Raw genomic sequence first — 27,080 nt, forward strand, 5'->3', positions numbered from 1 at the left:
AATTTCCTCTTGCTCACAGCAAGCAGCAAATATTTCATGATTGTCAAAAAGAATAATTCTTGAGACTAAGTTTTTTGGACATGTTTGTAGTGAAAATAGCCTGGCCTGAATCAGCATTCCATAACAAGGTGGGAGTCTCATTACAAGATACACAATTCAAATAGAAGCAACTACTGAAAAATACTTGTTTTATTTTTCATGTTCATCTTCTCAAGTATGTGTTTCCAAACAGGCTGTAATATAAAAAGCTAAAATAAAAGCATAATGTATTGGATGTACTGTATAACAAGGCATATCTAGTGGGTCCTACAGTATTTCTGAATATGCTCCCTCCTGGTATGCGCTTCCTTATTTATTTGAAAAAGGATTAAGGATCATTTGTACATGCATTATGTATATACAGTATCATTTCTTTATTCCTCCATTTTTTTTTTTTACTTTATGTTACATTTGAAACTTCCTCACAAAATACTGCTTATGTGGGCATAACATAATTAAGAGGAGGAGATGTGACGAAAGAATAAGTCACATTCTCTGCTCTAAGACCAGTACGTATTACATTCCTGGACATCTTGTTCATCATTATCTCACTGGCAATCACTCGGTCATGTACACCAGGGGTGCCCAACGCCAGTCCTGGAGGGCCAGAGTGGCTGCAGGTTTTCATTCTAACCCTTTTCTTAATTAGTGACCTGTTTTTGCTGCTAATTAACTTCATTTGAATTCATTTTATTTGACTTGCTCTTGAAGATTCAGGTCCCTCAATTGTTTCTTTTTCCTCAATTAGCAGCCAAACAATACAAAATGAGCCAAAACAGGACCAGCAAACTGTGACCACCATACAATATCTGAAAATAAAGAAAGGTGAAGGTCTCAGGAATGGTGATCTGCTCTTAGAAAAGAGAAAATTCACAATTTCAGAAATGTCTGCTAGTGTACAATGAGAGCAGCATCAAGCCATGGAATTAAAGAACGGGTTTAATTAAGGATAAGAGCCAGCACCTCATTAAGTAACCGGTTGGAGTGAAATTGGTTGGATTTTGAGGGTCTGACTTAGTTGATCTTCTGTTGGCTGACTCACTTCACATTTCACTTCTGTTTGGGTGCCATTTAAGGAAAGAAATGAAGCAGTTCAGAGGAATGATGAAGAAATTCAGGGAAACATTTATTAAAAACCAAATCAATTAAAATTAATTCAAAAGAAGTTAATTAGCAGCAAAAACAGATCACTAATTAAGAAAAGGGTTAGAATGAAAACCTGCAGCCACTGTGGCCCACCAGGAATGGAGTTGGGCACCCCTGATGTACACAGACAACCATGTTAACAGTGCAAAATAGTCTTTTATTAAAAGTAGTGCAGTCCATTACTTTAAGAATGTGCACTTTGTTTATACAAAAATTGCTTTGTCAGTTCACACATTGTAAAATAAGAAAATAAAAACTTCTTCAAACACAAAGAAAATCCCAAATCCAAATTTTCGACATTGACCAATGGTAGCAATCGTTATCAGCACCTTCTCCTTGACCCACCTACATACTTACACTGCCTTTACTAGTATGGGAGGACTGATCAAGAACGTTTCACTTTCTATCTGCCGTAAACCTCCTACTCCACTTTCCCTGTTCCCAGATGCTCTGACATCTGCCAATCCCTTCTGCACAGGACTACTGGAATCAGATCGCTGTCCTAAGCTTTACAATTCCCTCTGGATATGTTCAGTAGGTCTGCTCTTAATCTGAAATAAGTAAGCACAAGTGCTCCTCTTTTTCTCCCTTACCTACCCTTGTCTGTAATACACTCAGCCTTAAATACTCTCCCCAAGCCATCTTTAATATGTGCAGCCAGTCCATAATTAGGTGACCAAAACTAATTATTCTGCACATGAATCTCATTAGCCCACTAATATTACCAATTATCACAATAGTCTGTCTCTGTTGGCAGTTTCCACTGCAGTGCCTCCATCATGCAGCCAATGGCTCTCCCTCCCTAATTGTGGATGCAACAGTATTCCAAAAACCCATGCACATCCCAAGAGACCCCCAAACTTCCACATGCTACTCTACTCTCTAAGCGACATACTACACTGCACCACCTCCCTTAAGATTAGTACATGCACTGTTAAATATTTACGTTCTCTTCATAAACAAAAATTTAAAACTCTTGCCCACATTTAACATTACTGTAGTGTGGCTTGTCACAGTGTGTTCTTGGCCATGGAAAGAAGTTGTGTACATAAGCTATGGGAAATGTTTCCTCCCTGTGGGGAAGGATGCCAAAGATAAACAAGGAGTATATGTGCTTGTAGGAGGGAGTAGGGTGTCAGATCCACAGTAGAACATTTGTTGGGTTAAATATGATACACCAAACTATGTAGTAATTTTTAATACCGCATATAATACTATATCATCTTATCTTTGAATTTTGGATGATTTTTTAAATTAATGTTTGCAATAGAATATCACTTAATTACTCTTCTACAGTCCTGCATTATTGTAAATTTGTGGCTTGCCAAGAAAGAAAACAAAAAAATAACAGCAAATTTTTCTTCCATTTATATATACAGCGTATTATTTTTGCTCTAAGTACCGTAATTTACATTTAAATGCCATTAATATATAAAATTTTCAAATTTAACATCATATGTTATTGTGGTGGTCTTGCCACATACAAATGGTATCTAGAGAATGAAAATGACTTACAGATTTCTTTATTTAAACCTCAGTTGGGTCGCCTGCAAGAGGGTTTATGATAGTTTGAAAGACCTGAAACACCCAATGACGCAAGGTTCTATCACGGATGATGTGCCCAAGTACATGCAACAAATGATGTATCATGTAACAAACAATCTATAAAAATGCAATATTTCACTCTACCCTTTTGAATTTGCTTACCTGTGCAATGTCATCTGGGCTAGTAAGAGAGAAGCTGTGGCCAGCTAAATGGTAGGCCTCGGACTCTAAAGCACCCAACTTTGCTTGCATGACACGCTTCTGTGACTCACATTCCACAGTGCTGAATCCAATTCCATTCAGTTCAAGGAGAGCTAAGCAGTACTGGCTAGGCATCTCCACTTTAGTGAAAACATCTTTGTGTACATTTTAAGGTTTAAGGGGAAAAAGTAGCAAAAGCAAAAATTAAAGTGGATAAGATAAACAAAACACTGACAAAAATGCAATATATCAAAACAGTTTAAACTTTTTATTAATGTTGAAATAGTTTAAATTTAACATTTATGAAATTATGAGGACTCAACAATACTGGAAGAGCAATACACATGATCTTGCCAGCAATGGCTTTGACAGTGAATTTCTTTGCTTTTGGAGAATCACCATGCTTCACTATGTTGATATAATTGTTTGCATTTAAGATTATAGGGATGTATCCAATGTTCATTCCCAGTTATGAAATGCTTCTTAAATTTCCCCTAATCCAAACTAATTACCTCAGGATTCTCCTTTAACCCTATATGCAGTAATACGTAACACTCTGAGCACCTAATGTACACAGACTTTATTCATAAAAATAATAATCATTATAATTGCATTACTGAAGAATGGATTCATTTGACTCACACCTAATCCCTATAGTGTCTGTTATGTCATGTATCATCCCTCTTTGATTTTCCTTTATGATTTTCAATAAGGTGCCAATAATTTCTTCTGTCATCAATGTCAATAGTTGGCCAAACCTTTTGAGCCACATAAATTTATAATAAAAAAACTAGCACAGCAACTGCACAAAGCATACAAATGCTGACTACAGTATAAAGTATATAATCAGAGGAGGACTCTCGGTGCAAGTGGCAATTAAGAATACATAATTTAAAACAAAATACAAAATCACTATTAAAAAAAGCTCAAAAGAATAGGTTTTCATTACATAATTCCAGCATGCTTAAACCACATTTGGGAACAACCAGTGCATTTAGCATGTTGCAGATCATTGTGTTAAAGTGAGAACAGTCCATTTCCATCTTTTGCAGAGCAATTCCTCACTCTGCTACTTAAAATTGCTTTGTCTCCCTTGCTTTGAAAATCCTCCAACAGTTTTCACCACCATCTTTATGAATTCCTTCTGTTAATCTAATTTCATCTATTTGTCTTTGCAACATAAAACGGTTTATCTATTATCATATGTAGCAATTTGATACTAAGTAAATAGATTCAAGCACACATACCAAAAAGTTTCAACTTTTAATGAGATAAAACTATATACCAACTAAAAACGTCAAGAATCTGCATAACTGAAAAGTAAAAAAAATGCCCAAAGTGCTTCTGAATGCATCAAACAGTAATTCCAAATACTTTTGTTGAAATTAGGCAACAACAATCCACACTCAAATGATTCTGTAACCATTCCTCATGTTAAAATATTTTCATTTGCATGAAGAAAAGCAACAAAAAAATTTTATTTACTCAGCACTTGAAGGGAACTTCATTCGTTTTGAATCTTTGCATCACTATCATATCCTCTGTCTATTACATACCTTTTGTTTATTTACATATTTTCAAAGTACAGTAAAACCTTGATTATCTGTCGCTCAATTAACCGTCAGTCTCCTTTTAACCATCAGGGCCAAAAAAAACATTGCGTATGCCAGGGCCTACCTCTTACTGTATTACTACTGCCATGCAGTACACTTTGAGCTTTGCATTTTCCCAGCACCAGAGCGTTAGTTACATACTTTCAGTTTTAATAGCGTTTCGTAACTTTTCTCTTTTGTTATAATTAATCTAATATACATTGTTATGGCCAATAAACAAATGCGTGTGGTGTTGGAATTGTCACAAAATTTGAAATTATTGAACATTTACAAAATGGCGAAAGTGTTTCAAGTATTGCTTCAGTTTATGGAGTAGGAAGAACAGTGAACGATATAAAGCACGATACTGACAAAATTGAAAAATGTATTGATGGAAACTGCTGAAGTTAATATTATTCTGTATTAATGTTAATATTCTTCTGTATTGTAATTTTCTTTTTAAATTCTGTTATATTATGTTTTGTTAACATATTGTGACATGCAGGCAGCTTGTGATGTGCTGTAAAGGGAGCTGAAAGGGTGGAATGAATGCTGTAAGTGATGGGACTAGATGAAGGGATTCTGTTCTGTAAGGGGTGGACATGCCTCTTAGGAGATGAGTGGCCAGGAGAAGTTAGGAGAAAAAGGAAGGTGTGGCATAAGGAAGTTTTGAGTAGGGAGTCAGGAGACAATAAACAGGAGTGTTTGCAATATACAGAAAAAAAAGAATGTAAGTGACTGGAGCTAAACTAATTGGTAGGGAAAGCTTTCTTTTATTGTTTGGGAGGTGTGCTCTGTAACTTAGATAACGGCGTATAAGACAGGGCACCATTTGTTACAGAACAAAGATCCCAAGTAAAACATAGAAAACTCCAGTACCCCTGAGTTGTATTTGCTTATTACGTTGGTTGTTACAATATTATATGAATTAAATAATTTTGTTAAAACTATATTATATTTTGTTAATACTGTATAGCTTTGTTTTGTAAATAAATAATCTACTGTATAACATTTTTAATGTAGTCGTTTCATTATCCGTCTTTTCTCTTATCCATCATGGCCTCAGTCCTGACCCCTGATGGATAATCAAGGTTTTACTGTATCACAAAACCTGTCCCTGCCTTGTTTAAGCAGGAACCAAATAAACTGTGGGATGATATTACTAGTTTATGTAGCTTATTCTTCTCTCTGCAGAATGGACACAAATAGTAAGAAAACAATTGGGTTGTGTTATCTTTATATTCTGGTAGACAAAAATTTGTTTTTTTGTATACTTAGCTCTTTAAATTCACATATTATTGACTGAAAATTCAGGAGACCACAGCAAATGAAAACTTTATATACTTTTAGAAGACATCCAGTTCTCAACAGCTCAGTTCCATGAAACTAATCACATGACTCATTAGGGAAGTAAAATCAGCATTGCCAAATGATTAGTGTCACATGTTCATTGACAATAAAATCACTACAATAGGGCTATACATTGAGTTTGCTATAAAAAAGCTAATGGCCAGAGAAATTTATAGTACAGTATATCATGCTAACCTTAGAGCACCTTTTCTGCAGCTACCATCAACAATGCCTTAGTGATTTGTTTGTCAGGTGTGTAAATAATTTAATTAATTAGGGTCTGAATCATTGATCTTTGTGATGCCAGACAGCCTTCTTGATATAAAAAGGTAAATGCTAGTTTCAAGGAGGTGAGAGAGGGATGATGCTGGTGATAATTGTTATAAGGAAGTTTTAATACTGTTGGTTAGGATAAAGAAAGAGCAAAGGAATACCACCACTAGACAATTACCAGGTCTCACAATTGTCCAATCTATTATACCATTCCCATTCATGATCTATAGAGATTTGATAAAGTCCATGGAACTTAGAGTAATATAAAAAATACATATTGTTAAAATGATAACCTACTGAACATGAATAAAAAACAATAATTTTAGAAAGATAATTTGAAGGTAGGTAAAGATAACTTACCTTGCATTTTGTCCTTCTCTACCAAGATATTAAGTTGATTCATAATGCTAAATGTAAGCACAGATTCTAAGGATGCTCTAAAGCGGCCAGAGTATTCCGTTTTGGTCATCATTCCCAAACTCTTTATACCTTGTCCGGGACCAATCCCCTCCAGCAAATGCTGCTCTTGTGGGATGTAGTTTGTAACCATATTGTGGAGTGTTCGTTCTTTAGATCCAGGGTCCAAAAGCCAACAGGCAACCTATTAAGAATTAAAGAAAAATAACATATAAAGTAACTTATAAATTACAGTTGAAAAAAGCATTTTCATTGCTAGTTATCTTTTATAATATATTAAAACATAACATTAAATCTTGTATTAATTTAAGTGATTATCAATTTTAAATCAAATACTAATTCTTCAACAGTTAAATATGAATTTTAGAAACTCTTGAACAATATACCTTGTTCTTTTTTGTTTATGATGTCTATTTAAAACTATGCTAATTTAAAAAATTACAGGTTGGATAAAACAAGAGTACTAAAATACTTTTTATTTTTTGCAAATTGTACCATGTAATGATTTATGCAACAATGGTAGCTTGTGTGGTATGCCATCTATGGAAATGTAGAAGTGATGCAGTACTAGTTCTTGTATAACAAAAATGCATTCCACACATTTCAAAAGATGGCACAATGCAAGTGTAAGCCCTGCTGCAGAGATTTCTATACCTAATGTTCTGTGTATATTTAAGTGTATTGTTTAGGCTCACTTTGATTTTCAAATTATTATAGCGAAAAAACAGCTTAATATGAAAATTGTTATTGGCAAGTATTGCCATTTTAAAATCAAGTACTCTGGCACACTTATAATTGGGACTGTCTTACCAGCGACGGGAGAGTTTGAAGCCTGGTTAATACTGAATTTAAACTTCACAAACTGACATACTGTAATAAAAGAGAAAGCAAAGAGGCTAAAAACTTCAGCTGAAATCATATACAGTATCACATTTGGCTACAGTAATCACATGATCTAGTGAGGCTTTGTTTGCTCCCATCCTGACTGGTCAATGCTTAATAGTGTATGAAGTGTAAATCTGGACAGAGCTACAACAAAGCTCCTGGAGCAAAAGAATCTAATGTTCTTGAAATTAATATTAGGTTATGCAAAGCTTCACAGGTGGTTTTCTCTCAATGGTTAATTATCTGTAATTTTTAACAATATTTAAGACATCAACAGTGCTTGCCAGATTTCACTTGTGTATACAAGATTAATGATTTATTGTGAAAACAGCACGTTAAAGGTCTAAATACTCAACAGACAGATGTACATTTATTTAGGCAAAATAATTTCAAATGCAGAACTTAACAGGGCACACATTTAAATCATGTGCCATTGTGTGTATTGTGAATGATAATTTTCATTCTTAATGTTGGAAATTGCAGAGACATTTGAAACTCATTTTGACAATTAAAAACATTTAAGTGGGAAGAATTTAGTTTAGCGCAACAGAGTGACACCATGTTGCCTTTATTGATAGGACTTTAACTTTGATCTCAGTTAAATAAATAGGGGGTAATACATTATAAAATACTGCAGGACTGAAATACAATAGTTAATATTTTAAAATCTAAAAAAATAAAAAGTATTACAGTTCAGAATCACATTCATGAATACATACAGTATGTCTAAAGCAATTATATCACAAATTAGTATATACTTATCTTTATTCTATGCCATACATTTCATAGTTAGAACTAGCATACTGTAAATAACATAACAAAGAAATGATATTATATATTTTTTATTTACATGTAAGTTTAGATAGTTCCATGAATGAGCTATATTGATAAAAAATGTCAAATTAATTAAAGAATATTTAATATCTGTTACAGTCATCAAATGACAGTTATCTTTGTTTTATATTATCTTACAAAATAAAAGGACAAAAAAATACCTTAGGATCTTCAAATTTTCCTTCTAAAGAGAGGCCACATGCCACAAGGAGCACTTTATACTGTTCCTTAAAGTCATAAGTTATGATTGACTTTCCAGATGTCATGGATACACCACTTTGTAACACAGACTGAATTTGTTTAATTCGGTCTTTAACTGGCAAGTTTTGGTCCAGTGGCGGTGGGGCTAAACTAGCACTCACATCTGTGAATAGAACAATTAATAACATTAATGGCATATACACCTAACAAAACAATATTGAGATTATACATTACTTGAATAACTTGCAAATATCAAAGCTGCAAAATTAGAAGCATACATAACAAATGTTAAAATTTTGCTCATGATATTATTAATTATGAAAATGCCATATAATTTCAAGCATTATACAGTAAAAATGTGCCAATATCAAAATATTAACTTAATCATACATATAACATTTAAGAGTGCCGATGATTTTTTCTTGTATCAAATTTTGTGCTCCATAGACGGCCTTAATTACTGGTCATTCACCTGAGGTGGTTTGTGTAATGGTTGATATTGGATTGTGAATTATCACTGTAATGTCCCCCCAGCCCATTTTTGTCAGTATTCACCAGATTGTTTGGGTCTGACTTCTATGCCCTTGTAATTTTCTATGTGAAGTTTGCAAGTTCTCCCTTGGTAGGACGAGTATACTGTATACGGTGTATATTAACTTGGCACCAGAAACTGTTCTGTGGTAAAGTATTTTTATTAAAAAATTTTTCTTGTAGTTTAAAAAGTGTCTAATTGGGTTACCAGTGAATGTGAGCAAAAAAAAACCCAAAAAAAAACATACTTAACATGCCCTCCTTCAAGTCAAGAATGTTCTCAGGTATGGATCTGTGTCTTGAAATAGCATGTATAACACCTCCATGGAAACCTTTCTAACCCTCAAAAACTTTTCTGGAGAGTGGTGTCTTAAAGCATGCTTTGTTAGTGAAGTAACTGCAATTTCAGTTAAGACTGATTTGAGCATTTAGTGTATGGCCGGGCAGTATACAAGGCTTGGTGGGGGGGTCATCAGAGGGGTGTAGATGAAATTGGGATTACTGATATTCAACAACTTGGCCCCTACACACAATTTCTTAAAATAATTTTTTTAAATATGCACATACACTTCTAATGCATGTGTTTTACCCATTAAAATGAATATAGCAAAAATTAAATGGATAAAAATTATTGCTTGTGAAAAATATAAAATGGAAGCTATGCTGGACAGCAACAGACTGTCATTTAGATCATGATTGCTAGAGAAATTCTCAGACTCGTCAAGTTTAACTTTTCCAGGGGTGAGATCAGTGGTTTAACTGTACATTGGTGGTATTAATCTAGCAATAGCCTTGTTTTTTCTAGTAAAACATCAAGGTGACAGTGCATCAACAGCATTAAAGTCTACATATGAAGTCTATTTAGTCTATTTTTAGATTAAAATAGAATTTTAAATATATCAATACAATTAATGTAATCAAACATATGTCAAACTGTTAAAAAAAATTAAAACTACAAAATTTACAGTATCTTAAAAGATACATGTAGTACTTAATAAAAATTAACAATCTAGATTGGAACATCATGTACAGACCCAGCAGCAGACCATGAACAGTATATACACAGAGACAGCAGCACTATTTTAAAAAAAAAATCACAAAGTAATACTGTATACACAATCTGCAAGATTTTCTGGTAATGCACATCATTTTATCAAATTTACCTGCAGGCGAGAAAATGCATCTTATTGATCACATATTTTTCAAATGTTAACTGGTTAACATAAAACTTTAGGTATATATGTAGCTCAATTACTTTATTGCAAGAAATAATTTATACCAGTGGAAAAATGAGAAAAGCTAGCCATACCTGTGTTTTGTTGCTCTTCTTGAAGAGAAATATAGTAGGCATCTTTTCCACCCCAGCATACAGAAAAGCCAGTGACAAGATAGTTTTCATTTCCTTGATAAAGACAACCATCCTTTTTCGGTGATTGCTCACGAGATTCTTTAGTTACAGAGAGAAAACCAAAAAAAAAAAGTCAATACATGGTATATGCTCAGATACAATTAAATGTCTTAAAGAGATTGAGACAGCAAAAAAACATTTTTGTAATATTTAGGCATGTTAATAATGCAGTTAACTATCTAAATCACACACACACACATTACAGTTTTTGTATACTTAAAAAAACATGCTGCACATATCATCATCATACTAAAATTAATAAAATACATTATTTAAATGCTAGACATGTTGTGGGAAAAAAACTGTGTTTTCCTGTTTATTCCAGGGCAATACATGCAAAAATAGTAAGTGACTTGATTCACGAACTAATCAGGTATAAAGAACAGCAGTCAATGAATTATTATATGCAAGAATTTGTATAAAAAAAAAAAAAATAACAATGGAATTCACCATACAAACAGACTGTTCTGAACTCACCTGCTTTAAATTTTCTTCCTATGGCAGATGAAATTGGTAAATCATGTTCAGTTCTCTCACATGAAAGTGAGAATGAAAACCTATTTTTCGATTTCCACTCCTTGATGAAAGTGTGAAACAGTGACAAATTGCTTGCTACATCAATGATGGTAAATGCTTCTGGACTACTGGGAAAAGATTTTTCTGGGGAAGCTTCCAGAGACAATCTTAGGGAAAGTCCTTCATTGTCACCAGAACATAAAACTTTGTTACATGTCTTGGATGTACGCAGCATTTTGTAATCTTTACCTTCTTCTTTAGCACAAGACTTGGTTAAAACATTCTCTTTCCTTTTACTGGACCTAATTGAAGAAACGTTTTTTGGAGTAACTGCCATATGTGGTGGAGTTGGAGGGATTAGCTCATTACAGCTATTTGGTCTTGATTCAGAATCATTGCTGACATCAAGAGAAGTAGAAGAAGGAGAATTTTTATTTTCAGTTGGAAGAACGTTATTTGTTGGAGTCTGATGAACACATTTGTTTTGTTTGTTGATCTGTACTGAACAGCTTTCCATATCATTATCAGATGAAAGCACTGCTAATGTATGATTTGGTGACACTTCATTATTACTTACAGTATTTTCACCTGCTAAACTCTGCCATCTGTCAAGAATCTCTTGTATGCCTGGAGTTAAACAAAATGAAACTAATGAATTATTCTGTTCATTATTATCTTTAGATCTAGGTATTTCATTTGGTAAACTCTTAACTGCAATGGTTTCCAATTCTTCATTCTGTCTTGAGGTTAATTCATCATCACTGCTCAGAACTGTATTAAGTCTTTTGACAAAAGGAGCTTCATCCATTTGAAATGAATCACCAAAGTCTGATAGATTAAATGAGGATTCAGCACATTGCTTGGGACTCTGTGGCACATCTGCTGGTGGATCACACTTTACTTTTGTGGCTGGTATAAAATAATCATCTTGGTTCTGAGTTTTGTTTTCTTGATTTGCTGGTTCTATGGAAACATCCTGAAGGGTTTCACATAGACTGTCAAATAAGAAGCTGCTACTTCCATTGAGACTGTTATCAGCACTAACTTCCACAACTAGCTGATCAGCTGACAATACTTTAACATTGTTCACATCTGTCTTATCCTTTGGAAGAAAAGACGAAGTACCTGGTTCACTCAGGGCCCAAGCACTATAATCCAGACAGTTTCCCAGTTGTGTATCAGACAAAGAAATATTATATGTACAAACATCTGAAGTTCCTCTCAGATTCTCAGATGATGACAAATTTTTAAATGCATTTTTGTTAAACTCATTATTTTCTACGCTAGAGTTTTTTAGACACTTTAGCTTTACCATGTTGGTTTTATCTTCGTTTTCAGTAACTAAATCTATCTGTTTACTTGAGCGGGAAGATGCTGTATTACAATTGGATTCCTTAACATTTAATTCTCCTTGTTCTAAAATCTTGAATTCTTGTTGCAGAATAATTTGTTCTGTTTGGGTATCCAACTGAAAGCTTTCCCCAAAATTATCCAGTTCTGCAACGTACAGGTCAGGGGAAAGACTGTGTACAGCATCTAAATGAGATAAATGTTTCATATGTTCTTGTGGGGGAGGTGACATACTCTTTCCCCCTATATGGTAAGGTTGTATGTCTCTTGCTCCATCACTGGTTTGACAATTTTTTTTTGATCTTTCCCCAGTGCTTAGACATTGCTCATTTTCAATGTTTACTAATCCATTTTCAGATTTGTTTTGCTTTCCTTTATTAATTTGACCTTGTGAAATTAGAACTGGAGATGTTAACTCATTGATTTTTGTTTTCTCTTCTTCTTTGCTTTTTTTATTTAGGGCAAAAAGAACACTCTTTTTCTGACAGCAAGCCTTTTTGTTATCCAAACTGCAATTCGCAGTTCTAGTCTGATTGGCTTTTTCTGCACTTTTAAAAACTAACTCTTCTACAGAAACTTCACTTTCCTGTTGGCATTTTATTTTCGATGCACAAGCTGTAGAAATTAATTCTTTGTCTTCTAAAGTCACCAAACCTTTACAATTTTGTTGTTTCTCAATGACTTCTAATATATGCCCACTCTCCAAGGCTGTAGTTTGACTTCCATTAGTTCTCTTGCACTTCTGAACATTACAAATTCCATTTGGTATCTCATGTTGAAGAGTGAAGACATTTCCATCAGATGGAATTAACAATGCATTTGAAGTGGCTTCACCATTCTTCATTTTGGTTTCAAGCACATTTTTGTTTTTTAATCTTTTTTCTTGGCTAACACAATCTGAAATTGAAGTCTTCATGCTTGGAGTAGAGGCCACTGGCAAAAATTTATTTGGAAATGTAGTGGATTCTTGCTCTATGACATCACTTATAATCTCTGACATTGCATCTCCTGTGGTATGGTTCTGATTATTTTTTAATTTACCTTCAGAATCTGATGTAGTATTAAAACGTCCTTTGATTGTTGAAGCCAATACATGAGTTGTACTACAGGCATTGTTTATTTCTTTTAAATTACCTGTGTCTGAATCGTTATATCCTTTATTAACTGTAAGTGATGGCTTTTTGAATAGTGAACTGTCGTTAATAACTTCAGTTCTGCTTTGCTTAACCAGATTACATGTTTCTGCTTGGTCTTTGTTCATTGTACATGATAAAAATGAACCATGCTTGACTTCTGTTGAAAACAATGAAACTAATTTTGCATTTCCTGGTGTAACTGGCACTTGGGATTTTCCAGCCTCAGATTCTCTATGGAGCATATTTGGGCTCCACTGAACACCTATCAGGGCCAGATCTTGCTGCAGAAGTTTTATTGCCTCATCAATTATAAGATGAGCTGCTTCTTTTTCTGTTAGGCTCTTTTGCCCACTGACCCAAATACAGTGAGAATTCCTCCGTTCCTCAACCTCAGGTTCACTCTCATCTATTGCCTTTCGAACGCTATAAAACAAAAGGAGAAAAAAAGGGTCACTTAAGTACTTTACACTTTATTAAATCATTAACAATGTATAATGTTTTTAATCAAAAAAATGACAGACTTTATCATAAAGAAAAATGTTCAAGTCCTACAAGAAGTATATCATAACAAAATTCAAGATATCATATAGTTAAAGAAATAAAACTGAAATTAGTCCTTTCTTCTATAAAATAATCTTCTAACAATAGGAACGAAACATAGACCTTCTTTCTATAAATTACCTTTTAAATGGAACTGCTTTTTTTAATGCAGCTTCCACATCCATAATGCTTGCTCTGGCCACCTCAGAAACAGTGATGAATCCTGCATTGTAGAGTGCTCTTGCTCTTTGAGCATTTAAAAGCGAAATCCTAACAAGGTCACATAGCTCTCTCTGAATGCCAAAGTTAAGTCGACTCTGGAACTGTGATAAAAGTAACTCCATGTTATGCCACCCTAGACGATTGCAGAAAACTGTCACCATACCTATTAATACAAGAATATAACATTAGTAATTATTGTCACTTTTAACTTGAGTAAGGTGTCTCTTTTAATGTAGTTTCAGAGCTTGATGTCAAGCAAATGCACCCCATCCCCTCAAATTACATTTATGTGAAACCACTAAAATGTGCACTTTCATCCTACAGAAACACAGAAAAATGAACTATGCCACATAAACTTTAGTTAGTTATATGATATAGCTGTTAATGTAATAAAAGTTGTTTGTGAAGTGGAGATAATTATTTTAGATACAGTACAATTGGCAAACATCAGTAATATAGTCTTTAAACTGGTGTTTGTGGCTGTATTCATTTGTGTAAGTCATTCTTACAGGCCAATAGTCACACAAGTCCTTAGCCCTATCCGAGTCAAGAATAAAACAGGTAATGTATCAAATAAATTTTTTTTTTTTTTTTTTTTTTTAAAATACATGGATCTGTTTCTCCCCTCTTTTAAATTTGATTCAAATATATCTGTTCAATTATTTTCCACTATTAATTAGAAAAGCCAGTCATGATAAATATAAAATAATACACTTAGTAAAAGTCCCTGAATCAAAGGTAGTCAAACAATTAAAAGTCCAAACAAACACTTCAAATTAACTCTCTCTTATGCTAATATACATTTTTTAAGACAGCTTATTTTATTTGCATGTTTATGAACAAAATGCACATGGCAATCTTCTTAAATAAAAATGTTTTTGCAATGCTTCTTGCCATTAGTATTATTTTAATAACAGTTTTATTTTATTTTATGAAGCAACATTGAAAACATTGGTACAAACAAAACCAAAATCTCAAATTTAATAAAGTACAAAAAATAAATAAAAAATAGTATATTGTCCACTAACATATACTCTGATCAAATAACAGATTGATTGGTGCTAATCATTTTAAGAAGGGAAACTATTACTGTTTAGATTCAATCAGAAAAAAAAAGATTTAGATTCATGTTGTCCTTTGTATTATTTTGGTTACATTTTCTTGTTATTTACACTTTTATAATTGATTCTCCATTGGGTTGGTTGCATTTTCCTTTTTCTTGTTTGAATTATTTTTCTTGATATTTTGTACTCTCTCAACCACTCAACTCAACTTTTATTTTATTTCACTGTAGAGTTTTTTTTTATGAAAGGGGTTGGAAAAAGTGCACTACAGCAAATACTGTATATGCATAAAATAATTACAATTACATATTAATGGTGTGAAATGCAATTGCCATCAATGTTAATTTTATCTTCCTTCATTAACAAAAAGAAAAACTTAGTAAACAAAAACATTATCTAAACAAACAAATATTAGAAAGTAATCAGTAACAGAAATCCTGAACAAATCGGTCTTTAAATGCAATCAGATTATTACATTTACAAGAAATTAAAATTGTCCCAATGTTAAATATAAACGAACCCTACTCTCATACAGTACTGGTCAAAAGGTCTAAAACACCTAAATTTTTCTATTTTTTCTTCAAATTTAATCATTTGAAATGCAATGAATAACCTAAAATGGTGAAAATGTATGCAGTAAACTGCCAGTGGTTTAAATTTAAAGCTTAGAGTAGAAAAACTGAAAAAAGGAAATTTCAGAGTATTACAAATGGGCTTTCTTTTTCAACAAACAGGTTACAACCTATAGATGTTCTGCAGCTATTACATTAAGCCTTTCAAGTAGAAGCAAACAATTTGCACAGGTGTCCCAACTTCTGTTCATTACTTCAAAACCCTAAGTGAAACACACTGTGTTACTATACCCTCTGAAGTACTGGTTGGACAACATTACACTGTAGAAAGTTGTAAATTCCAGTGATGATGGCAAGAAGATGACAATTAACAAATGAAATGAGACAGATCATTATTACCCTTATAAGTGCAGTCCTTTCATTTAGAGAAATTGCAAAGAAAATCAAAGTGTCAGTGAGTATGGTGTCCTAATAAAGTATCTATCTATCTATCTATCTATCTATCTATCTATCTATCTATCTATCTACACAATCCAAAGGCAATTATAAACTGGAAGAAACTCTTGATAGAAAGAGATCTGGTAGACACAATGTCACAACCCAATCAGAAAGTTTCTGAGGCTCACCAGCTTGTGTGGCAGCATAACAGCTTCAAGTACACCTTAACAGTGGGTGAAAAAAGCTAGTCTGAAGAAGAGACCTTGTGCTGCAGGTTTGACAGAGAGATTGGAAGTAAGAAAGCCATTCCTTAAAGGGCAAAATAGGGCCTTAAAATATCAGCTGTGGATTACTGCTGATAAGAAGAAAGTCTTATGGACCAATGAATCAAAATTTGAAATTTTCGGTTCATCAAGCAGGGTGTTTGACTGCTGTTGAGCTGGTCAAAAGATGCTTCCTCAGTGTGTAACACCAACTGAATAACATGGAGGAGGAAGTGTTATGGTCTAGAGATGGTGACTTGCATAGAGTGACTGGGATTCTGAATCAAAAGGGTTACCACAGTTTGGCTGTTAATTCAGCAAAAGGTGGCTACTTTGATGTTGTTAAAATTACTGGATGCTTATATGACATATGTGATCTGAAAATACCAATTATCGTTTGATAATGTAGTTCTGCAAAACAGATAAAAGTAGGAAAATAATGAAACCTGGCTAAAAATACTGTATTTTCTAACTTAACTTGCATGAAAAATGCACATTTGGCAGATATTTCTCATGACAAATTAGAAGTTGACAGGATATTATAATCATTTGTATTTCTTTTGTATAATTGGAGTACAAGTGGTCCACATGATTTCTTCAGGTTCACAATGGGGGGAGGTACTTTGAGAACACACTAACCTAAAAATGAAACATCAATTTAAAACCACTGCCATATCTGACTTCCTGCTATTGTGTACAAGCATACTATATGCATGAAATGTAATGTATTTTGAATCAAAGGCAACGTCACAAGTTGCCCTCACTGCTATATGTTAGTGGAGTGGTCCTGCTGTTTCACTAAAAAGACAAAGTAAGTCATCATATTAACAGAGTCACAGAAGACATTGGCATTTGTTTCACAAAATGGAAGCGAACAAATTTGTAAAAAGAAATAATATAAAATTACAAATGAAAATTTCAGTACTTGATCTATACTAATAAAAGGCAAAGCCCTCACTGACTGACTGACTGACTGACTCACTAATTCTCCAACTTCCCGTGTAGAAGGCTGAAATTTGGCAGGCTCATTCCTTACAGCTTACTTACAAAAGTTAGGCAGGTTTCATTTCGAAATTCTACGCGTAATGAATGGTCATAACTGGAACCTGTTTTTTGTCCATATACTCTAATGGAGGAGGCAGAGTCACATATCGCGTCATCACGCCTCCTACGTAATCACGTGAACTGAAAACAAGGAAGAGATTTACAGCACGAGTAAAACGTGGGAACGAAGGTAAATGACGTTAATTGTTGAGTGTCTTTTAATACTGTGTAAGCATACATATTAACACATGTGCAATTAAACGTGTGCATTTACGGGGTGATTTCTCAGGCTTAAAAGCTCGCCTTTTATTAAAAAGGTAAATGCAAACTGTTTTCATTCTGAAGGGCACAAACCACGTTAGATTTCAGCCGTTAACCGCGCAAAAATGTCGGTACACCAGATAAATAAGCGCAACATATTATCAGTTGTATTGTATGCTTACAATACATATAGAAATGTGTTAATCGTTAACTAATAGTATAGAATGGTGTTTTTCGACTCGCGCCTTGATTGAAACGATTGCATGTCTTGGTGGGTTTGCGTAGCTTATTGTCAATATCTTTACACCTCTTTTTAAGACTTAATTTAAAAAGGTTTTCTTTTCTTCTTAATTAAAATTTAAAAGCAATACTTCACCGCTGCGAAGCCCCTCTAGCGCTGACGTCCGAGGTTCGATTACCGTAAGCGAGTGCAGTGAGTGTGTACGCCTGATGAGCCAAGAATAAGGGGGAAACACGTGTCGCGTACTCTTTGCATTATTTGACAGTAAACTATTTTCAACCATTCTATGATCTGCTTCTCACAACTGAAGGCACCGTGGCTGATGTTAGCTGACTTGCTGGCCAACCATATGCGTTACCTGGTAGGTAACCACCCACTCACTTCACTCCCTTACGGGAATCGAACCTCGGACGTCAGCACTAGAGGCGAAGACCCTAAAATTGCGCCACGGCGTGTGGTTCGTTTATTTGACAGCATGTAGATCAGGGTAATTACATTCACGGCATTCGTAGTCTGATTCACAATCTGATTGTATGGGTGGTTACCTACCAGGTAACACTTATGGTTAGCCAGCAAGTCAGCTCGAAGTGATCACTCGAGTGAAGGCAGCTTCACAAAACAACAGATCCTTAACAAATTGTTATTGGTATATTTTCCCTCAATTTAAAAAGGTTTTCTTTTCTTCTTAATAAAAATTTAAAAGCAGTACTTCGCCGGTGCGAAGTGCAGGGATTTGAGCAACTGACGCATACAGACATATTCATAAGTGCAGGTACTTCGGAAAGAAAGCACCGTGTAAACCTAAAGTTTAAATTAAGTTCATAGACCTACAAAAGGTTGCCATTGATTTCAGGCAAGATTGCTTTTCTCCTGTACAACTATACGTTGCATTCTCAAGAGTGTGCTTGCACAGCTTGGTCATATTACAACCGGAGTGCTGAACTGACAACGTGGTATACAAACAGAACTATAACAATCGTAAAAAAAGAAAAAAAAAAAAAGCGAAGAACCCTTGGATTTAATAAAAAGGCTCCTTCCTTGGCGAAGCAAGGAAAAAGGAAGACCTTATATGGCGTTCGTTTATAAAACAGTGGAAAAGCTGTGTTAAGGCTGCTTCACAAAAAAACAGATCCTTAACAAATTGTTATTGGTATATTTTCCCTCAATTTAAAAAGGTTTTCTTCTTAATAAAAATTTAAAAGCAGTACTTCGCGGGGATTTAGAGATATCTATACTAATTAATAAAAGGCAAAGCCCTCACTGACTGACTGACTGACTGACTGACTCATCACTAATTCTGCAACTTCCCGTGTAGGTGGAAGGCTGAAATTTGGCAGGCTGATTCCTTATAGCTTACTTACAAAAGTTAGGCAGGTTTCATTTCGAAATTCAACGCGTAATGGTCATAACTGGAACCTCTTTTTTCACAATATACTGTAATGGACGGCAGCTCGATGGCCGTGGGAGGAGGAGTTGAGTGTCACGTCATCACGCCTCCCACGTAATCACGTGAAAAGACTGTGAACGCAGTAGGGAGAAATGAAGGAGGAGCCGCAAACAGCGAAGAACAAAAAATTCATTAAACAATTGAGAAGGGAGTGAAACAATAAGAAGCGAGCGAGTGAAGCATACAAGCATCTTCATAAGGGAAAAAAGCACGGTGTAAAACGTAAGTTTAAATTAAGTTTATAGAAACGCTCCCGCTGCGGATTGCAATAACATATTCGCGAGATAAAAGTTTAATGAGAAGACACGAGGTATAAACGAACCACACGCCGTAGCACAATGTTAGGGGCTTCACCTCTGGTGCTGACGTTCGAGATTCGATTCCCGAGAGCGGATGCAGTGAGTGTGTACGCCTGATGAGTCCAGAATTAGGGAGAAACACGTGTCGCATACTCTTTGCATTATTTGAAAGTAAACTATTAAAACCATTCTATGATCTGCTTCTCGCAACTGAAAGACGGCACATGGCAGATGTTAGCCGACTTGCTGACCGCAACATTAGGGGCTTCAACTCTGGCGCCGCAAACAGCGAAGAACAAAAAATTCATTAAACAATTGAGAAGGGAGCGAAACAATAAGAAGCGAGCGAGTGAACCATACAAGCATCTTCATAAGGGAAACAAAGCACGGTGTAAAACGTAAGTTTAAATTAAGATTATAGAAACGCTCCCGCTGCGGATTGCAATAACATATTCGCGAGATAAAAGAACGCAGTAGGGAGAAATGAAGGAAGAGCCGCAAACCGCGAAGAACAAAAAATTCATTAAACAATTGAGAAGGGAGCGAAACAATAAGAAGCGAGCGAGTGAAGCATACAAGCATCTTCATAAGGGAAAAAAGCACGGTGTAAAACGTAAGTTTAAATTAAGTTTATAGAAATGCTCCCGCTGCGGATTGCAATAACATATTCGCAAGATAAAAGTTTAATGAGAAGACACGAGGTATAAACGAACCACACGCTGTAGCGCAACGTTAGGGGCTTCACCTCTGGCGCTGACGATAGAGATTAGATTCCCGAGAGGGGATGCAGTGAGTGTGTACGCCTGATGAGCCCAGAATTAGGGAGAAACACATGTCGCATACTCTTTGCATTATTTGAAAGTAAACTATTAAAACCATTCTATGATCTGCTTCTGGGAACAGAAAGAGGGCACGTGGCAGACGTAAGGCGACTTGCTGACAAACCACAAGCGTGACCTGGCAGGTAACCACCCATACAATCAGATTGTGATTCAGAAAACGAATGCCATGAATGTAATTACCACGATTTACATACTGTCAAATAAACGAAACACACGCCGTAGCACGACAGCTGTGAAAAGGGAGCTTCACAAAAAAACAGATCCTTAACAAATTGTTATTGGTATATTTTCGATCCGTTTAAAAAGGTTTTCTTTTCTTCTTAATAAAAAATTAAAAGCAGTACTTCGCCGCAACGAAGCGCGAGAATTTGGCTATATATATCTGCTTCTCGCAATTAAAAGAGGGCACGTAGCGGATGTTAGACGACTTGATGACCAAGCATAAGCGTTACCTGCCAGGTAACCACCCATACAATCAGATTGTGATTCAGACTAGGAATGCAATGAATGTAATTACCCCGATCTACATACAAGGCGAAAGTCTTGCAACATTCAAAGATGATGGTTTGGGATAAGTACACCATGGAACATAAAAGAGCTTATGAAGCCTTGAACCGAAAAAAGCAAGATCTCAGAGATCGTAAAAAAAAAAAAAAAAAGGAGGTAATGTCGTTTTACTCGCTGTAGATTTTAGTCAAACATTACCAGTTATTCCACGAGGGAGACCAGCAGATGAACTCAACGTGTGTTTAAAATCCATGCTTCTCCCACAGTCGGTTATATGTCACGTGTTCTCGGGTAGGTACACCAAAAAATGTATACATTTAAGCATGTAATGGGCAAAGAAAAAATGAGGTATACCCGAAGGCACTGCAGTAGTACTCAATGTAACTCTACTTCTGAAATGTTAATGTTTTACTGTTTAATAATTTATACGCTTCTTATATGTTGTTCAAATTCTTTTATGAAAATACCAGTGACAGCGCAATGCACGATAACATGGAGTGAATACACCATACGCATCCGCCCACGGCCGCCCTGGTGTGCGCAGATAGGAGATGATTCTACAATAAAATAAAATAAAGATAAAATGAGTAATACAATCATCACCCATAAAGCGGATAGCAGACGTGACGTACTATATGTGTACCAGATTTCAAGTCAATAGGTGAAACGGTTTGCGAGCTACAGGTGATTTAAAATCCTGGACAGACAAACGAATAGCCACGGTAGCAAATTATAGAAGAAGATTTTACTGTTTAATAATTTATATTTATATGAAATGTGCTTCTTATATATTACTTCATATTCTCATATGATAATGATGTTAATGTTGTTTATATTTATTTCTATGTTATTGTAAGTGCATGTATGTGTGTATATGTATGTGTGTATATATATATATATATATAAAATATATGTGTATATGTATATATAATATATGTATATACTGTATATATGATATATCTGTATATGTGTGTATATATATATATATATATATATATATATATATATATATATTATATAATATATGTGTATATGTATATGTATATATATATGACAGCAACACTCATAACAATGACAACACAATTACATTGACAATCATGTTACGTTATTTTTAAAATGTTTCCTTTACTTTTTCATAACCTCTTTAACACCCTACTTCTCCGCTGCGAAGCGTGGGTATTTTGCTAGTATATATATATATATATATATATATATATATATATATATATATATATATATATATATATATATATATATATATACACATATATATACATATACACAGTAATCCCTCACTATATCGCGCTTCGCCTTTCGCGGCTTCACTCCATCGCGGATTTTATATGTAAGCATATTTAAATATATATCGCGGATTTTTTGCTGGTTCGCGGATTTCTGCGGACAATGGGTCTTTTAATTTCTGGTACATGCTTCCTCAGTTGGTTTGCCCAGTTGATTTCATACAAGGGACGCTATTGGCAGATGGCTGAGAAGCTACCCAACTTACTTTTCTCTCTCTCTCTCTCTTGCGCTGACTTTCTCTGATCCTGACATAGGGGGATTGAGCAGGGGGGCTGTTCGCACACCTAGATGATACGGATGCTCGTCTAAAAATGCTGAAAGATTATCTTCACGTTGCTACCTTCTGTACAGCTATTTCCTGAAGCAACATGCTGCACGGTGCTTCGCATACTTAAAAGCTCGAAGGGCACGTATTGATTTTTGACTGAAAAACAAACTGTCTCTCTCTCTCTCTCTATCTCTCTCTCTATCTCCCTGCTCCTGACGGAGGGGGTGTGAGCTGCCGCCTTCAACAGCTTTGTGCCGCGGTGCTTCGCATACTTAAAAGCCAAACAGCCCTATTGATTTGTTTGCTTTTCTCTATCTCTCTGACATCTGCTCCTGACGCGCATTCCTTTGAAGAGGAAGATATGTTTACATTCTTTTAATTGTGAGACGGAACTGTCATCTCTGTCTTGTCATGGAGCACAGTTTAAACTTTTGAAAAAGAGACAAATGTTTGTTTGCAGTGTTTGAATAACGTTCCTGTCTCTCTACAACCTCCTGTGTTTCTGTGCAAATCTGTGACCCAAGCATGACAATATAAAAATAACCATATAAACATATGGTTTCTACTTCGCGGATTTTCTTATTTCGCGGGTGGCTCTGGAACGCAACCCCCGCGATGGAGGAGAGATTACTGTACTAGCAAAATACCCGCGCTTCGCAGCGGCAAAGTACTGCTTTAAAATTTTAAATAATAAACTGAGGAAAATTATACCAATAATTATTTGTTAAGGATCTCTTTGTATACCATGTTGTCAGTTCGCCCCTCCGATTGTAATATGACCAAGTTGTGCGCTGAGCTTACTCTTGAGCATGCAACGTATAGTTGGCCATGTGAAAAGCAAATCAAGAACAGCAAGACCGCGCCAGCTGCGGAGCTCAGCTCGGAGCGAAATGAAGTGAATGAAATGAGGTGAATGGGAGGGGAGATGATCACGTGACTCCAACACCCGCCTTAACTCACCATCCCTCCACAAACACAGTCTCTCGGATCCCAACTCTCCTTTACATATATATAGATAAATGTGTGTATGTATGTATATATATATATGTGTATGTATGTATGTGTATATGTATATATGTATGTGTGTGTGTATGTATGTGTGTATATGTATGTGTATATATATATGTGTATATATATATGTATATATATGTGGATGTGTATATGTAGATATATATGTATATGTATATATGTAGATATGTGTATATGTAGATATGTATATATATGTATATATGTTTATGTACATATATATATTTACATAACCTCTTTAACACACTACTTCTCCGCTGCGAAGCGCGGGTATTTTGCTAGTTTTTAATAAATTTAAAATTTCCATGCTCATTATTCAATGCTCATATTGTGACAAGTCAGGAAAAACTCTGAATGTCCTCAATATAATAGCTTGAGGCCAAGAGCTAATTACTCCCAGGGCATAGATGTGACTACAAAAAAAATGAGGGACCAAAAACCATAGTTGAACAGTCTCCCTCTCCCAGGCTATTATGTGGCTCCCACACGATCATTACAATGGAAAAATGTCCTGAGGTTGGTTTTGGCCTTTAAGGAAGATGTGGGGTTTAGGAAGCTTGCTAGAAGTTGGACCATTCCTGATCTAGGAAGCTTAAAAGCCCCTTGTAGTTCCTAGTATTAAGAGGACGAGGTTTGTAAGGTTGTAAAAGCCCAGAGGGGAACTGGGGCTATTAGTTTCTTACTATTTTGCATTCCCCTTGTTTCTTTTGTTTATCCTGTGAATAAAGCACCCTTTTTGGTACAAATGTGGCCTTATTAGATTTTTTGGGCTTGGAGTCTGCTCCAACAAAAATGTGTATTTTTTTCTTGTCATTTGAAAACAAGAAAGCTCTGGAAATAAAATGACTTAACAAATCATACCCATCATAAAACTGGCATCTAAGTTAGAAGAAATGCTTCTGCATCTGACTAATCCAGAACATTTACTATATATGAGGAATATTTTATTCAAGAACATCACACTGTAGTCATATTTGGACTGGATGCTATTAGTGCAATTTAATTTGGATCTAGCAATTAAGTTTCTATACAGTGTACAAATCTAGAGACTTAATGACCATCATAGTGTTATGAAAAGGAGGATAAGTGTTTACAGAGAAAGGTAAGGTGAATAACGAAGAAGCCTTGCTGAATTATTGGATCAATTACTGGTACTCAAGTCAGGTCAGGTTGGGGAGCATGCACTGGTACAGCGTGTTGCTGCACCCACTACACAATGAAACAGCTCAGGATCCTGGTGAGAAATCTCCCAGGCAGACATGTGGTCCAGTCCCACGCTCCGGAAATGACCATCTATTGGGATTAATAAAGTATCTATCTATCTATCTATCTATCTATCTATCTATCTATCTATCTATCTATCTATCTATCTATCTATCTATCTGCATCTATCAGGTGTTACATGGGTGTCCCCTTGGCCTGGTCCAGCCACTCAGGTCCTCAACAATGAGGATCCTGCGAACTGGATCACCCTCGGAGAATAGTGCTACATGGCCGTAGTGCCATAACTGACGCTCCCTCACAATACAGGTAATGTGCCTCATTCATGACTCTGTGAGCAGCCGCTCATTTGACACAAAGCTGTACCCAAGGATTCTCTGAAGAGACACAGTACTAAAGGAGTTCAGTGTTCGTCTCATGTCACAGAATAGCATCCATGTCTCACAGCCATATAGCAAGACAGGAAGCACCAGGACTCTAAAGACTTGGACCTTTGTCCTTTTGCATAGATATCTGGAGCACCACACACCCCTTTCCAACGACCTCATGACCCACAATGCTCTCTCTATCTGTCTACTGACTTCATAGTAAGAGTCGCCAGAGACATGAATTTCACAGCCCGAGGTAAGTAAACTTCCTGACAAGGTCAACACTCTCTTTGCAGACAGACACACTGCTGATGGCTGTGCCCAAGAGGTCATTAAAGGTCTGGTTCTTAGTTTTTACCCAGGACACTCAAGTCCAGACACTCAGACTCCTCGCTCAGTCTCTTGAGTGCTCTGATCAGAGCCTCCATTGACTCCATAAAGATCACAGCATCGTCAGCAAAGTCGAGATCAGTGAATCTTTCTTCACCAACAGATGCCCCACAGCCACTGGATCCCACAACCTTGCCCAACACCAAGTCCATGAAAGCATTGAACAGAGTAGAAGCAAGAACACAATCCTGACGAACTCCAGAATCAACAGGGTAAAACACAGAGATTCTGCTTCCACTCTGCAAAGCATTCACAGTGTACAGGCTGGCCATGATATCCAGCAACCATGAGGGGATCCCACAAAGTCTCAGGATGTCCTACAGGGCAGCTCGATCAACGGAGATGAATGCTTTATGAAAATCGACAGAAGCTGCAAAGAAACTCTGCCGATATTAGCGTTTGCGCTCCATGATTACTGGTACTGCCGAAGGCAAAACTGTTAATTAATTAACCACGTTTGTAATTCTTTATCAAATCCTACATTATTATGGCATCCTCCTGGGTGAGTATCTTATTAAATATTAATCATCACAATTGTACATTATTATGGCGTCCTCTTGGGTGGGTGTGTTATTGATTAATAGTCATCAAAAGTCATATAGTGCCCGCCTGTGGAATATTTGCACCTCATCTAAAGTTGGTGAATGGCTTTGTCCCTATGCTGCCAGAATAGGCAAGAACTCCATAGGCTTAAACTGGTACAGTAAATGGATATATGAATATAGAAACTCATATTACACTACTACAAGATTGAATATATCCTCATATGCTACATTTACTTAAATAAAAGCAAAAATATTTTAATTACTATGTTGTTGCTTAAAATATTTATCTTACCTGCATACATGCCAGATGACTGTTGCAGCGACTGAAGCTGTCCCCTGGTACAACTGTACTTCTTTGTAATTGTCTCTAGAGGAACTTCACTTATGAGATCTAACAAAACCAAACTCGTGAAAAATCTGGTATGGTGGGAGAAAAAGGCAAAAACATGACATGAAGTATTGCTTTCAAAGTACACAAGACAATAAACATGCATCTACTGGACAGAATCAGGAATAAACTTGATTCCAACAGACCCTTCTCAAAGTATCTGAAACAAATGCAGAGAAATGTAGCAAACCATAAATATAGTGCAAATGCAGGAAACTAAAACTTCTGAAAATTCTCAGGACACAATATGATCACAGCAACTCTGGAAAATGTCTTTTATAAAGGTTTGGAGATTCCATTAAACATAGAAAGAGCAGCAAAACAAGCAATAATCTAAACAGACAGGGAGTGAGATATAAAACACAAAGTGGCCCATCTATAGAATCTGGGAGATTTAGAGGAGCAGAC

The 27,080-nt window shown here is 35.6% G+C and overlaps 1 protein-coding gene across 1 annotated transcript in view; it reads right to left on the minus strand.

Annotated features, from left to right (window-relative positions):
• Nucleotides 1–27,080, minus strand: part of polq (polymerase (DNA directed), theta) — a 97,371-nt gene that overhangs the window by 20,528 nt on the left and 49,763 nt on the right. The window contains exons 16-22 of the mRNA XM_051926451.1: nucleotides 26,577–26,701; nucleotides 14,106–14,349; nucleotides 10,900–13,847; nucleotides 10,324–10,461; nucleotides 8,444–8,646; nucleotides 6,507–6,747; nucleotides 2,893–3,086 (exon numbers count right to left, since the gene is read on the minus strand). Of these exons, the coding sequence (XP_051782411.1) occupies nucleotides 2,893–3,086; nucleotides 6,507–6,747; nucleotides 8,444–8,646; nucleotides 10,324–10,461; nucleotides 10,900–13,847; nucleotides 14,106–14,349; nucleotides 26,577–26,701 (4,093 nt within the window). The remainder of the gene's footprint in view (nucleotides 1–2,892; nucleotides 3,087–6,506; nucleotides 6,748–8,443; nucleotides 8,647–10,323; nucleotides 10,462–10,899; nucleotides 13,848–14,105; nucleotides 14,350–26,576; nucleotides 26,702–27,080) is intronic.

Source organism: Erpetoichthys calabaricus, chromosome 4, assembly GCF_900747795.2.
Source record: "Erpetoichthys calabaricus chromosome 4, fErpCal1.3, whole genome shotgun sequence".
NCBI lineage: Eukaryota > Metazoa > Chordata > Cladistia > Polypteriformes > Polypteridae > Erpetoichthys > Erpetoichthys calabaricus.